General features: G+C 40.9%; 1 protein-coding gene across 4 annotated transcripts in view; it reads right to left on the reverse strand.

Annotated features, from left to right (window-relative positions):
- Positions 1–1,189: 1,189 nt before the first annotated feature.
- Positions 1,190–15,744, reverse strand: part of CCDC15 (coiled-coil domain containing 15) — a 35,461-nt gene continuing 20,906 nt past the window's right edge. For all 4 annotated transcript variants that reach the window (XM_030538326.1, XM_030538328.1, XM_030538327.1 and 1 more), the window contains exons 9-11: positions 3,890–4,069; positions 3,622–3,770; positions 1,190–1,718 (exon numbers count right to left, since the gene is read on the reverse strand). In XM_030538326.1, coding sequence (XP_030394186.1) covers positions 1,597–1,718; positions 3,622–3,770; positions 3,890–4,069 — 451 coding nt within the window. In that variant the 3' untranslated portion in view covers positions 1,190–1,596. The remainder of the gene's footprint in view (positions 1,719–3,621; positions 3,771–3,889; positions 4,070–15,744) is intronic.

The following is a 15,744-nucleotide window of genomic DNA, read 5'->3' on the forward strand; positions in this document are numbered from 1 at the left end:
TGTTTTATGAGTGAGTGATTAGCTAGCCAATGGAACAAGCAGGAAATTATAGACAGCAGAGTGCTGGTATGTGACAGAGTGCCCACGGGGCATTTAATATGTGGAGGTAGGGAGTGAACTAGAGGACACAGACAGAGACACAGTCCTTGTGCCTCTTCAAAGGAGCTGGTCAAATTCTTTTGGGGAGATCAGCCCCTACTCCCTCCTAGGGCAGCTACTAACCACTCAGAAGGAAAGGGGGGAGGAGGTGTGTGACGGCTTCTCCCCAGTGGCAGAGGGACCACTCCCCAGAGGGAATTTTGGCTCCCTCAAAACAGAATTCCTCCTAGGAAGTCCACTCTGCACCACTCCTCACCAGCATGTAGGACAGCATCCACAGCATGTGGAATCCAAACTCACCCTGTTGCTGGTTCTCTTTACACACCACAGAACAGCCCAGCTCAAATTGCCCACCACCCAGATTCCTCTCTCCCAACCAAGCCTGTGGCCTCTCTAAAGTGCCCTAGTGAGAGAGTCAAACGACACCCTCTAACCTTCCCTGGAAGTAGGGCATCTTTCAAGCAAACACTACAAGACTGCAACATATTCCTACGGGAAGAGGAGGGTTTCTGCCCCCGCTTTATAAATGGACTAAATCCAAGGAGAGGATGCACCAGTGTCTCCTCTTCCCAACATGTAGGGTTGAGTATAAGAATATTCTGCTACTTGATGGAGCCATTTGCAGACAGCAGAATGAGATTGCACAGTATACACGTGGATATGCAGCCTGGGACCTCTTTATTGCCAGGATCTAATAAGAGAAAAACCCTCAGTGCTCTGGACCCTGCAGAGAGGAGACTATGGGATTGACAACACAAGAGAACTGGGTGTTTTGTTTCAACAAACATCTCACCGCCCCCTTCTCTTTGGACTTCAACTGGAGAAGCTTTATAGTTTTTTTCCTCATGGGGCAAAAGCTGAAGATGTTGCAGATTTGCATCTCTTTTCTGAACAGTTCGTTTTATAAACTAAAACTGCAAAAAATCTTTCTGGGCAGACGTACTAACAGACCACGGATTGTTGAGATGGTGGAGCAGGGAGGGAGGGGAACCCAACCGTAGCCAGGCTATCCCCCACTCCCTCCCCAGTTTAGAGACTCGTACAACATGAAAGCATGCACAGCTACAGCCACAGAAGAATTCTGCACAGATGCTTTGAACTTGGAAGGGTTTATTCATCAGCCGAATAGACAGAAATTTGGATTTATGCTTCAAACAAAAATCCCTCATCCATTATAACCATCCCATGGTATCTCTTTACATTAGATCCCTGCGTTACTGATCAGTGGCAGCAGCAGGGCTAATTCTGGGCCTTTGAAGTACTCACCTTCCATAGTGTATATGGATCACACATGATGAAAGGAGTTAGAGGTACAATTTAACCCTGAATGTGAGTATTAGTCAAAACAAATCTAGTGTCTCTCTGGATAAGGGCTAACAAATGAAGAAGAGAGTGAATGCTCTGGGACAGAAAACTGCTCCGGGGAACAATTGTCTCTCCTGTGCACGCGCCAGCTGTCTGCTGAACATTCGTAAAAGCTGATTCCAGGCCGACTTTTCATGGATTCTTCACAGAAGGTGCACGTATTGAAGCTAAGTTATGGATTGCAAGTCGTGTGGTTGAATTCCCATCCGAAATGTCACATGATGAGATGACCGACTGCAACGCTCGAGCATAAGCTGAAAAATCAGAAAGTGCTAAGTGACTGTAGCCTGAGCCAGCTTTCCCACAGAGTCCTGGGGCTTACTTCTGGAGTCATTTGCTAACTTGGGAATTAAACAAAAAATGCAGTTGGGCCTCTTGACAAAGATAGAGAGGGACATTTTCCCAAGGGCCTCATCTCTGAAGGGTGGAAATTCATAGGATCTACGGGTATCGAGCAATCACGTGCTCTTCTTGCTGCATAACTGAGCAAGAAGATAAGCTTCTGCATGGCTGTGGGGGCAGCGTAGCTGCTTAGCAGATTACGACATGGGAAGCTGAGACACACAAGACGAGCAAGGGCAGGATTGGGCACCAAATGGGAGGAGACTAGACATGAAAAATCCCAACTCCATAAGAGAGTCTTGCATGTATTCTGCACACAAGCATTTAAAGTGTAAAGAGTTTGAACAGCAATTCCTCACTCACCAGCCAGCTCAGATGTTCAGGGCACTTTCTGTAGGCCACAAGCAGCATCTCAACATTGCATGTGTCTGAGATGTATTAGTGGGTACAGGGCAAATAAAGAACCTTGAACCTAGGAGCCAGAAGGTAAGTGCTGGAGAAGCTGATTTTTAACTAGCTGGCATTCTACAACATCTATGGGGCAGGGAAGGATAGCTCAGTGGTTTGAGCATTGGCCTGCTAAACCCAGGGTTGTGAGTTCAATCCTTGAGAGGAGCATTTGGGGATTGGTCCTGCTTTCAGCAGGGGGTTGGACTAGATGATCTCCTGAGGTCCATTCCAACCCTAATAATCTATGACTCTGTGTCTGGGCTGGGCATGCAAATATTGGTTAAAAAAGTTAAGCGGTTAAACTGTTAGAACTACAACTGGTTAACTGAGGTAGTGCTGGGGCCCCACCAGCCTGCTGTGGCCAGCACAGCTGGGGTCCCTCCTGTCAACACAGGGCCATCAGGCTTAACAGTTAGTGTTGGTTAACCAATAAGCCTAATAATTACCCATCAACCTTTAAAATCCCTGGTCTGGGCACTGTAAAATAGCAATAGCAGCACCCACATGTGCCATTACTGACTTTAGGCTTCTGTATTTATTGATTTTTTCTACAAACTGTTGCATTTCCCATTTGTCTCATGACTTTGTATTTTTGAAAGTAGTTTATGAGGATTGCCCCAAATGTCTGTTCAACCAAATACCCTAATTGTTCTGCAGGATAATTTAAAGCACAAGACTGCTTTGTTACAGGTGATTGATAACATCTCCCTCCCATCCACCTTCCGATAAAGACCTTGGCATCAAAGTGGAGAGCAGATTTTCCAAGAGCCAGGCATTTTCTGTCCCGTTTACATGTTTGCTTTGCGGTACTTTTCCCCATAACATGTGTCCCCATCAGTTCTTTCAAATATAATTTCATTATTCATTCAAACAAACACGTGCATCCCTGGAAAGTTGCCAGCCCAGCCCTTGGTGGGACAGCTGCAGTTTCTCCAAAGCAAGGGTTGCAAAAGGGGGGTGCCAGGTGTCTGCAGAATGCCCAGGCTTTTCTAGTTCCTGGATTTGGACTCCCCCTTGGCTTTGCATTAGTGAGAGCAGCAGCTGGTGCTTAGCTTTAACAGCTGTATAAAAAGAGTTACAAAATATCTGTGCCACAAGAAAATCTAGTTTAACAGACCACCGAGGCTGTCAAATGAAAATGAAATACTACCCAAGTAGTCTATATTTCCCTGGGAGTGTGCATGGGGGATGTGTGCACACTTACATAAGTACAGAGCTCACAGTAGAGGAAGTTAATGGAAATGATGCTACAAAACTATGGGAACTCCTAGCCAGGCTTAACATTTGCCTGTATGGCAGGACTCCTACATCTGATCTCAGTTCTGGGTCTACACTGATTCCTTACTAGGAAGCAAGAGCTCAAACCTTTGTGGTTTTTGTAGAACATGCAGTTGTTGGCACAGGTGTCAGGATGAGAGTCCCAGAAATCAGACCCACAGCAGCACAATGGAGGCAAGTCAATGTTATACAGTTTTATCTTCTCCCTCATCTGAGCTCTTAAAGCTTCCATGTATCTGCAAAAATAAAACAGTTTCCCTGTGACAGGATAATACCATTGCCTTCATTAATCCCACTGGCAAAGCCAGGATTTTGAGAACAAGATGAAGGAGCCCTCAATCATTCACCAGCTCACCTCACATATTCCTTATTTCTCTGTTGCTTTTCCTTACTGTTCCTCACTCTTCTCTCCTCCAGTCTGAGTTGAGCCAGTACTTCACATGCCTTCTCCCCAGAACAGGTGTCTTGCTGGTAGGCTCTCTCCTGGATCCTCTGCTCCTCTGCACGACGCTGGTGCTCCTTCTCACTCTTAATTCTGTGGGCAGAAGTGCTGTTTAACTGGATCTTTCAGAGAGAAGGAAGATGGTCCCATGCTCAGAGGACAGGACAAAGTCAGGAGCACTGGGTTCTGTTTTCTGCTGCATGTGGGACCTAGGGTATGTCATATATCGTCTTTCCCCCCACAACTGTAAGATACTGACAATACCCTCTTTCTAGAAGCACTGGATCTACAGCAAGGAGTTGGATTATGCTGCTTTCTCCCAGGCCCCAACTACTCACCTACCTGCAGAGGAAAACAATTCTGCACTGTGTTTAAATGCAGCATCAGCTTTCTATGTGATAAACTTTAACATAACATAACTGTTCCCTGAAATTTGTCAAAGCTAATTTTTCCCTCCTGGCTTCCTCACTGGAGAGTTTTGTGCCTTGTGTGTGCCTTCTCCTTTCCTCCATCCCTTTATAGCTTTTCCTGTTTCCCCTCTCCCCTCCACCACCACCGTCTTTTGTTCTGCCCCACCCCATGTTTTCTGTCTCACATTTCTTCTCTCCAGAGAGCTCTGACCCCTCCACCCACAGGCTTGCTTCTGGCTCAGAGGATTTGCACACAGTTCCAATAGTCAATCTGTGAGGTCAGAAGGTACCATTCTGATCATCTAGTCCGATCTTGTGTACAGCACAGGCCAGAGAACTGCCCAGAAAGGATTCCTGTTTGAACTACAACTGAAAAACATCCGACCTCGACTTAAAAATGGTCAGTGACAGATTCTCTCAACACTTGGTAAACTGTTCCAGTGATTAATTATCTTCAGTATAAAAATGCATGCCTTATTTCCAGTCTGGATTTCTCTACCTTTAACTTCCACCCTTTGGATTTTGTTATCTTTGTTTGCTGGACTTAAGAGCCAAATATTTGTTCCCCATGTCAGTACATAAAAACTGATCAAGTTGCCCCTTAACCATCTCTTTGTTAACCTGAAGGAACTCAAGCTATCACTACAAGACAAAACTTTTCCATTCATTTAATCTTTCTCATGGGTCTTCTCTGAACCTCTTCAATTTATCAACATCCTTCCTCAGTTGTGGACACCAGAACAGGATACCATATTCCAACAGTGGTCAAACCAAAACTCAAATGAGTAGAAGCAATATAATCTCTTTAGACCCACTTGAGATTCCCCTGCTTGTGTATTCAAAGATCACACTAGCCCGGAGGGCCACAAGATCACACTCGGACCTCATGTTCAAATAATTATCCACCATGTCCCTCAAGTCTTTGTCAGAGTCCCTGTTTCTCGGGATAGGAATCCCCTAACCTGCAAGTATGGCCTATATTCTTTGTCAGGAGGCTCCTGTGTTGCTCTGCTCTACAGCTCCTCTTCTCCACCTTAGAAAGTAGCAACAATGCCTATGCCACTGCTGCTTCTTCCTTTCCATCCTCTTAAAAGGAGCAGCTGCCCAAAGGGCAGGAACCAGCAATTCTGTTTCCTGGTCCCACTCAGCCTACTGCAGATTTCAAAGGGCCCTGGTAAGTGGGTTTCCTCACAAAGTACTGGATATGATCTTCACTCCTCCCACCACTCCAGGCTGAGGACAGGACTCCATCAGCCAAAGCAGAGGACTGTAGCCATAATCTGGGCTTCCCTTTCTCTCCCCAGTGCATTCTCAGAGCAGGGAGAGCGAAGGAAGCCTGAATCTCGGGAGAAATTTGGTATAGACTCCATCCAAATGGGGAAATGATACAGAAGGGCTCACAGCTGCTTGCCTTCTGTGCAAGTGTTGGGCTGACCAGCTCCGGGGAATTAATCTTTGTTACATTGTAGTGGACTTTAAAACAAAAAAAATCCCACATATGTGGTGTCTGGAGTTTGGGACAGAGATAGGCAACGAGAGTGAGAGGGCTGAGGTGGGAGTCATGGGAGCCAAGTGTTAGAGCTTTGCATGGAAGTTGGCTGGGGAGCAACTTGCTCCAGCCAATACATGGGGCAGACTGCATCCATGCAATCACCATCCAAGGGGACATGCTCAGGACAAAGCTGGGGGAAGATTTAGTACAAGTACTATGGACATTCTGGGCTGTACCACAGGACACACTGCTCTAACGTATGCCAGAGGCCATTTCAGCCCTTAGAACAGCCCAGAATCCAGAGGGCACAAAGGTAACTTACAGCCACCTTTGCCCTCAACCCCGGGAGGGCCCTGATCTCTGGCTGAGGTATGCCATGCTGTGCTTAGTGCTTTAATGAACCAGAACATTCTTTACATGTAATTTTTGGTTTTATGATAAAGCTCTTCACATCTAGGTGGTGTTTAATACCTTGATGTAGAATCTGGGTTACCGTGTAAATAACTATATAAGCTTGTACTAAAAATGTTAAGGACATTCTCTGGAACAAGTTATTACCATAGGCAGAAATGGACTTTAAACAGAGACATCTGATTTAGTTGAGGATTCGTCCTGCTTTGAGCAGGGGGTGGGACTAGATGACCTCCTGAGGTCCCTTCCAACCCTGATATTCTATGATTCTATGATCTACCATGTTATTCTTTTCACTGAATACCAAATACAACATATTCTAACTAATCACTGCCAAAATTCAATCTGAAATCCAAGCTGGGTTGAGCTCAGATTGGAAGAGTACCAGAAATTAAATAAAGGGTGTTTGCCCAACAGACCAGAAAAAAAACAAAACAAAACAAAAAAACACACACACACACACACACACACACACACACACCAAGGAGGAGAGTGCCTAAGCCAAAGCTTCTCTAGTCAAGTTATAATGCCCGAAGATGTCTTTACAATGAAGTGCTAATAAAAACTTAAGTATATCGTAAGTGTGCTCCTATAAAACTCAGAACAAGGACAGCTTAGCTTTACATCAAGTAACTACAGGAACACTCACTTCCATATATAGAAAGGCTGGGCAGCTAGTAAATCTAGCAAACTTATAAGACTGCATCAACCTGAAACAAGAAAATCCTTCAAATGGCCTCCACATACACAGCAGCCTCTTCGTGTTCATTCCTGGAGCAGAATGGGTTCTGTACTAGAGGCTCTTTCATTGCCACATTTTATTTAAGGAAATGTAACCAACAAAGAAATGTTTCTTTAAAAGGTGCAGTTCTACTCTGAAAAGCGACAATGTTAAAAACATTCTTTAAACAGGTCTGTTCCCTGTGGGTATCCAAAGTCAGACATACTGACTTTAAATACCAAGGACTACTTCACTCCAGTTAGCTCTGCAGAATCAACCCAGCAGTGGTCAAGTGAACTGCATGCTGTTTCTTCTCTTTCAATGCAACTGATAGCCCAGATCCAATTGGAAGGCCAAATTCTGCCCTTCAACATACTTGTGAATCAATTAGTTACACCTACACAAGCCCATTTCAGACACTACAGCTGGACAGGTGTATGAGGAGAGCTTGGCTGGCATAAATTTAAATTACAATATTACATAAAAATGTACATTTAATTTGTATTTAATGATTACGTAACTCATCTCCTGGGGCTAGTTTGCAGAACAGGTACTTAGCAAAAACCATCTCTTTCTCCTCATACAGTCAACACATTTGATCAGGAAGTTAGCAACTGAAACTAAATGGAGCCCCACGAGGCACATTTACAGTCACTCATCAAACCTAGGGATAGAAGCCAAGGGATATGTACAGATTCATAGGTTAAGACCAGAAGGGACCATTACGATAATCTAGTCTGGCCTCCTGCATAATACTGACCAGAGACCCTCACCCAATAATTTCTGAACATGGAAGCTTGTTCTCAACGCACGTCACGAAGATTTCGTTTTTCACCTATAGTGCAACTGTCCAAATCATAACTACTGTCACCTCAAACCATCTCTCCGACCAAGTCTTCTCAGGAACCTAACACTATAGCTAGGAAAATCCATATTCTAGCAAATGAAACAACTACCCAGTTCACGCAGTGTGGGGCAATTCAGTAGCAGATAAGTGTACTTATATGGTTAACTTAACAGTTTTGGTTGCCTGTGAAACTGTTTGAGACTCCCTTCAGCAGGTTCATGGCTTCTCTCCTCAACCCTACAAGAGGCGCTCTCTTTTCTACCCTCCATGACTGTGCAGTTGGTCCCTCCTCCTTACAATTACTGCCAATCCCCATCTTTGAAGAACCCTTTAGCCCTGGCAGTCACTGTACTAGATTTGGAGATATGCCAAAGGCAGGGTGGATTAAATAAAACAAACAAACAAAAAAAAAACACTTATAAAGTGAAAAAAGTTTTTTAAAAAGAAACTTATTTAAAATAAAATTGAAATTATTACAATTTACATGAAGGTTTAAGTGTACTATCAGAATATCAGGGTTGGAAGGGACTTCAGGAGGTCATCTAGTCCAACCCCCTGCTCAAAGCAGGACCAATCCCGACAGATTTTTACCCCAGTTCCCCAAATGGCCCCCCTCAAGGATTGAACTCACAACCCTGGGTTTAGCAAGCCAGTGCTCAAGACACTGAGCCATTCCTCCCTCTCCCATTTAATAAAATTATTTAAATTCAATTAAAGCAATGTCAAGCAGTACTTGTTTGCTGCCAAAGTTTTAAAGAAAACCAGATTATTGCAGGGTGGATAAAAAAAAGATTTTAAAAATCAAAAATCCTATTTTTTTAATTTAAATTGGATTTTTTTTGATAAATGCTTTTTGAAGGAAAACCTATTAAAGATATGTTACAGCTCAAAGATATCTCATCATGGAATAGGGATTATAAAAATTCTATAGTATGAGACAATTCATGTAATGTTTAAGAAAAGTTTTGTAAATGATTTCCCACAGCTCATGGATTAGGGACCCAATCTTATGGAGTTCCAGGGGCTTCTGCATAGCAAGATTAACCTAAAATAATCTATCTACGCAATGGGACTCAGTGCTCAGTCTAGAAGATACCGTCAGAGATGCTTAGTTCTGCATTTCTCAAACTGTGGATTTGTGTTTCCAGAGATAACATGCTTGTTAAAAGCAAAAATGTTTTTAAAATAAATATATAGAGAGGTGAGAAATAACAGACCTCAACCCTATTGTCCCTCTGCAAATTTGTGTACAAAGAGTCAATCCCTTACCTCTCTCTAGAAGTGCAAAGTTTCAAAAAGTTCAATGAATAGAAGATTGTTGGGGTGGAACAGATCTGGACAAGGAGAAGAAGTCTGGAGATAAATGTGGAATGGGAGGGACAGGCAGTAGAAACTAAAGTGAAGCTGTTTGAGCAGCATATTCCAGAAGTCTTGAGATCTGAGTGTAGCCTTCATTGATCTGAGATCTACCATACCATTCCCTCACTAGAAGGGAAAACCTATAATGGAAGCAGACTGTAAAAAGAGACCCAGTTTGGGAATATTTTAATGAAATTCCTCTACCTGTGGGTTAAGACAGGCATGCATGCAAAATGCAAACAATGCAACAAAGAAATGTAAGGCCTGGTTGCCTGGATGAAACAACATCATGAGAAGTGTTCCTGCTCAGGGGAAGCTGCGTTGAAGATGATGAAAGGAACATGTCTGAACACGCAGGATCTTCAGGTTGGTAAACTTTTTTATTTCACACTTCTTTCTTAAGGACTGCCTGTCTTCCTTTTGGACTATTCTTGAATTGTCATGTTTGAGCAAAAAAAAAAAAACAACAAAAAAAACAACTCTACGGTACTATCATTTTAGATGCAGTTGTAATAAAAAAATTAATAGCTGAAATAGGGAGATTGTCCTTTTACAATTTCACCTTTATAGTACTGAGTGTCAGTGAATACACTGAGTAATGCTAAATGAGCAGTATGGTAATAATGATTAAATAACTGCACTGAATTATTTTGTTTGGCAGAATCCATCCTCAACATACAGGATTCTGAAGACTATCCACCTTCAAGATCACAAATTTTTTTTTTTAAAAGTTTCAGAGTTATCTGCCAATGATAGTGTTTCAGTCACATCGTGTATGTCACATAGCCACAGTATATCACCTGTAGCAAAAAGAAAAGAAAATCTCCATCACCCAGAAACAACCATAGATAAGTTTGTGATAAGAACCAGCAGATTACAAAAAGAGATAGTTGATGAAAAAATTGACGAGGTTGTTTATGCAACAAAATTCTCCTTTCCGTATGACTGAGAACTCACACTTCATTAACATGGTTCAGCCATTAAGACCAGGATACAGCCCACCCAACAGAGCAGATCTGGAAGGCAAATTGCTGGATAAAGTGTATGAAAGAGAAATTGAGCAGTGGGCAAAAGGTCTAGCAGGTAAAATTGTTAACCTGAGTCTCGATGGGTGGAGCAATGTCCACAATGATCCTGTTGTATGTGCTCGTGTGACAACCGAAGAAAGGAATGTCTTTCTTACAGAAATAATTGATACATCAGGAAATGCACACAGCAGAATACTTACAAGTAGCAGCAATAAAAACTATAACAAACTGAAAAAAAAAATCAAATGTCTAGTAAACAGCTTGGTCACAGACAATGCTGAGAATGTATCCAAGATGAGAAGAAATGTAGATGAGAGTAAAGAGATTCCCAAGCTAACAACATACAGTTGCAGTGCTTATTTGATGCACCTCCTAGCCGAAGATTTCAGCATTCCAGAAATAAAGGCTAATGTTGCTGATATTGCAAAATACTTCCGTAACAACCACTTTGCATCAGCTACTCTGAAAAAAGTCGGAGGAACCAAGCTAACTCTCCCATAAGACGAGTGATGGAACTCAGCAGTGGACTATTTTGAGCACTATATCAAGAACTGGCCTAATCTGATGATAGTTGGTGAACAAAATTGTGAAAAAATAGATGGCACTGTCAGAGCCAAAGTTCTCAACATTGGGCTTAAGAGAAATGCTAAACACATGCAGAGTACCCTGAAGCCTATTTCTGTAGCCTTGAACAAAATGCAGGGAAATAGCTGTTTTATTGCTGACGCTGTTGAAATTTGGAAGGAACTGAGATCTTAAAGAGAAATATGCAGTTAAATTAAAGCATTAAAAAAAAAAAAAAATGAATGGGACAAGCATTATCTCCAGCTCATTTTCTTGCAAATTTTCTCAATACTCAGTACCAGGGTCAAACCTTAACTGCTGAAGGAGAGGAGTTGGCTATGACATGGACATCCAGCAATCATCTCTCCATAACGTCAACTATAATAAAACTTCAGAGCTAAGGGTGAAACGTATGTTTGCTGATGATGATTTAAAGAAAGTCACACCAGTGAACTGGAGGAAGTCACTTAAGCACTTGGATTCAGAGACTGTTGAAGTGATAATCTCACTTTTAACAGCAGTAGCTTCTTCTGCTGGTCCAGAAATAATATTTTCTTCCTTTGGACTAATTCATTCCCAATTGAGAAATCATTTGGGACCTGAAAAAGCAGGAAAGCTTGTTTTCTTTTCCAGATTATGAACAGTTAGTTGCAGGAGCCAAATATTTTAAATTTCTCATGTTGACCTGGCTGACATAGTCGATTTAATTTGTTTATCTAAATATTTAACTATTTTAGTTAACAATTTAAACAAAAACAAACTTGATTTAAAAAAAAACTTGAACGTTTTACTAAATTCAAATTCACATGCTTGTTTTGTTATATTATTATATGTTTGCTGTTGAAGAAAATAAATCCAGAATACTTAATGTTGTTGTTTTAGTTAACAATTTAAACAAAAACAAACTTGATTTAAAAAAAAACTTGAATGTTTTACTAAATTCAAATTCATATGCTTGTTTTGTTATATTATTATGTGTTTGCTGTTGAAGAAAATAAATCCAGAATACTTAACGTTGTTGTTTTAGTTAAAACAAAAAATTTTAATGTCTGTCTGGTGATGTTCTCCTCCTAATACACCCTGGCGAGAAAATCCTCCAAATATTAATGATTAATGTGTTGAACTGGAGATAGTTCACCTCCCAATGACTTCATCAATATCTGCTTCAATTACCTTTGGCAAATTAAATAACCAATCATTCGTTTTCTGAGATAGCTATAAAACTCATTTGAAAAGTTTCCAAAAATAAATCACTTAAAAAATATATAGTGTATACCTTCTAAAAGTGAAATCTACATCTGTCTCCGAGTTGTGAAGAATACATAGTAAGGCTATTACAACCAACAAGAACGCACTTTTATGGAGAAATTCATGATTAAATGATTCTTGACTAATGATTTAAATCCAATCTACCCTGGATTACTGAACTAGTGGAAGTCAACGACTAAGCACCTAGAACCAGAGTTTGCAGGAGTGCTAAACCAGCTTTTGACAGCGGTAATCTCATCTGCAGATGCAGAGAGAATATTTTCATTTCAGTTTCAAATAATGACTAGTTCATTCCCATTTAAGAAGCCACCTGGGAGTTAAAGATGCAGGAAAGTTTGTTTTCCTCTTCCAATCTATAAGTAAAAACAGGTGAGAGGATATAAGCTCTAAAATCTTCAAGGAGAATGGTGACCAGAAGCAATCAGTTCAATTCACTAACTACACATAATACTTAGTTTTAAATGCATAACGTTTTGATAAACTGTCTAATTTTTTTCTTATGTAGCCAGCAAATCTGAGATATTTTTATTTAACTAATAAAACACAAATATTAAAACACTCTTTTTTGGTATTTAATTGAATTTGAATTTCCAAATAGAGCATGACAAATTGCAAGTAAAAAAAAAATCTAGTAAGAAAATGGTGAACGATACATTGCTAACATCATAATAAAGTAATAATTGAGAACCTGAAAAAATGTAAGATAATTGGTTAAATAAATGTATTAATACCGCGTAGCCTCCTGGTGAATAAAGAAGCACCACATTTAGAGTAAAGACTATATTTAATTGAAAATCAACATGTTTTAATGGTTAGAATTCTCTGAAAAGGTCAAACAAACATGTGGACAAGGGGGATCCAGTGGATATAATGAACTTTCAGAAAACCTTTGACAAGGTCCGTCACCAAAGGCTCTTAAGAAAACTAAGCAGTCATAGGATAATAGAGAAGATCCTCTCATGGATCAGTAACTGGTTAAAAGACAGGAAACAAAAAGGGTAGGAATAAATGGTCAGTTTTCAGAATGGAGAGAGGTAAAACAGAGGGATTCCCCAGGGATCTGTACTGGGACCAATACTGTTCAACGTACTCATAAGTGATCTGGGAAAAGGGGTAAACAGTGAGGTGGCAAAGTTTGCAGATAATACAAAATTACTCAAGATCGTTAAATCCAAAGCAGACTGCAAAGAGTTACAAAGAGATCTCACAAAACAGGATGACTGAGCAACAGAATAGCAGATGAAATTCAATATTGATAAAATGCACAGTAATGCACATTGGAAAAACATAAAATGATAGGGTTTAAATTAGCTGATACTAAAGAAAGGATCTTGGAGTCACTGGGGATAGTTCTCTGACAACATTCACTCAACCTGCAGTGGCAGTCTAAAAAGTTCCTATCATTCTGTTAGTTTTAGGCAAATATCATAAATGCCACTATATAAATCCATGGTACTCCCGCACCTAGAATATTGCATGCAGTTCTGGTCACCCCATCTCAAAAAAGATATTATGGAACTGGTTGCCAGGGGATGTTGCGAAGGCCAAAACTATAATCAGGTTAAAAAAATAATTAGATCAATTCATGGAGGACAGGTCCATTAGTGTCTATTGGTAATGGTATGATTCTTCTCACGGAAGTCACAGATTCTGTGACTTTCTGGGATTTCTGTGACTTTTTCCAGGGCTGCTGGATCAGCAGCTCCCAGGGCTGCCGGAGCAGTGCCCAGGGTTAGTTTATCCTTCCTGGGGCTGGAGCAGAGATGGTCAGTCCCTTTTGCAAGAGCAGCAGCTGAGCTGGAGCAGATGCTGGAGGTCAGCCACTAGCAGCACTCTGACTGTTAGCCTCCGCCTCCCCCAGAATATTTTTAGTAAAAATCAGGGACAGATTGCAGGGTTCCATTAATTTTTGTTTATTACCCATGACCCGTCCCTGACTTTTACTAAAAATACCTGTGACAATCTTAACCTCAGCAAATAGCCAAGATGGTCAGGGATGCAACCCCATGCTCTGGGTGTCCCTAAGCCTCTGACTACCAGATGCTGGGGCTGGATAACAGTTGATAATAACTTGGTAAGTGCCCTGCTCTGTTCATTCCCTCTGAAGCATCTGGCATTGACCAGTCAGAAGACAGGATACCGGGGCAGATGGCCCATTGGTTCATAAGAATGGCCATACTGGCTCAAAGCAATGTGAATCACTCTTTCTTTAGGAAAATTGCTAAAAAGTACAAATGCAAGATGTTTAAAAAAACAAACAAACAAACCAACCATGATTTAAATCAAGGTTTCTGGCTTGTTGATTTAAATCTTGATTAAAATCAATGATTTCAGTCAGTGATCTAAATCAAATCCATCCTGGGTCAGTGAACAGGAAAAGAAAAAAAAATACTATGTCAGAAGGGTACAGAATCCTGAGGTTCATAGAGTTTCTAGTCCCACCTCCTTTTGAAGAATGGAGAAAGGATTTTTATTCACGTCAAAAATCAACTGTCCTTCATTTCCATGTTGCAGGGAAAAAAAAAAGTTTTTATTAAGAACTTTCATGTGTACTATTTAACATGGTTCTCAATTCATTCAACACTTAGTCTTTAGATTAGTGCCAGGTTAAACTGTATATAAAAAAGTAAGTGCATTAATTCCTGGTTGAAAAGGTCATTTAAAGTAGCATTTCCTCTGTTAAAGCTCAGAGATCATCACCCTTGCACATCTGCAAACAATGGCTCCAATCCCACAAACACTAATGCATTAGTCATTCTCAGCACACGAGTAGTGTCTCTGCAGTCAATGAGCCTACTCACCTGCATAATATTCACATGCACATGTGTACAGATCAGAGCCAGTGTGTATTATCTGAAAGTTAAATCAGGCTGCAGTTTGTGTCACTTAGAGACACAAGAAGTCAGCTGACACTTCTTGATGTATTTGTGTCATGATACAGTGACCTAATACCTGAAGAAAAACTTTCTTCTGCAGTTACTGAGTTGAAAAGAACTGAAAACAGAAGATTAAAATACAATTTATGCAATGCAAAAATAAATCAAGATGCTAATAAGAGCATGTTAAACATTCATATGAATTTAGGAGTACGGATTTAGACTGTAAGACACTTACTTGGACAGGGCCCCTATCATTTGGGAGCGTCTGTTAAATGCCATGCACACGTATGGTGTATTAGGAGCGGATTCCTTCCGACGAGGCACAAAAAAATGGAAGAGCTCAGATAATAGCTAACAGGTAATAGGTGATGCAGCTACATTTGCTATAGAGGCCCTTCCTACACATTTAATGGGTCAAAGTTAAGAAACGAATAAGACCTGTTACCATTATCTAGTCCACCCCAATGGTTAGAGAGGGGCGTTCCCTACGCAGCTCTCCAATTGTGTTGTCCAGTACAGTTTTAAGTGACTTGCTATCTTACTGCGACAACTTTCCCCAATGAACAGATTGTACACAGTCAGGAAAGTTTTGCTGATTTTTACCCAACTCTTTCTTGGATCAGCTTCACCCCTTAGTTGTAGTCTCTTCAGCTGTGCCACACCAATTCCTCCTCCCTGCCTTGGGTTTATATTCTTCAAATACTTCTATATGGTTCTTCTACTCTTAGGTTATGTCTACACTACCGTTTGTGTCAACATAACTCATGTCAGGTAGGGGTGCGATAAAC

Source organism: Gopherus evgoodei, chromosome 19 (genome assembly GCF_007399415.2).
Source record: "Gopherus evgoodei ecotype Sinaloan lineage chromosome 19, rGopEvg1_v1.p, whole genome shotgun sequence".
NCBI lineage: Eukaryota > Metazoa > Chordata > Testudines > Testudinidae > Gopherus > Gopherus evgoodei.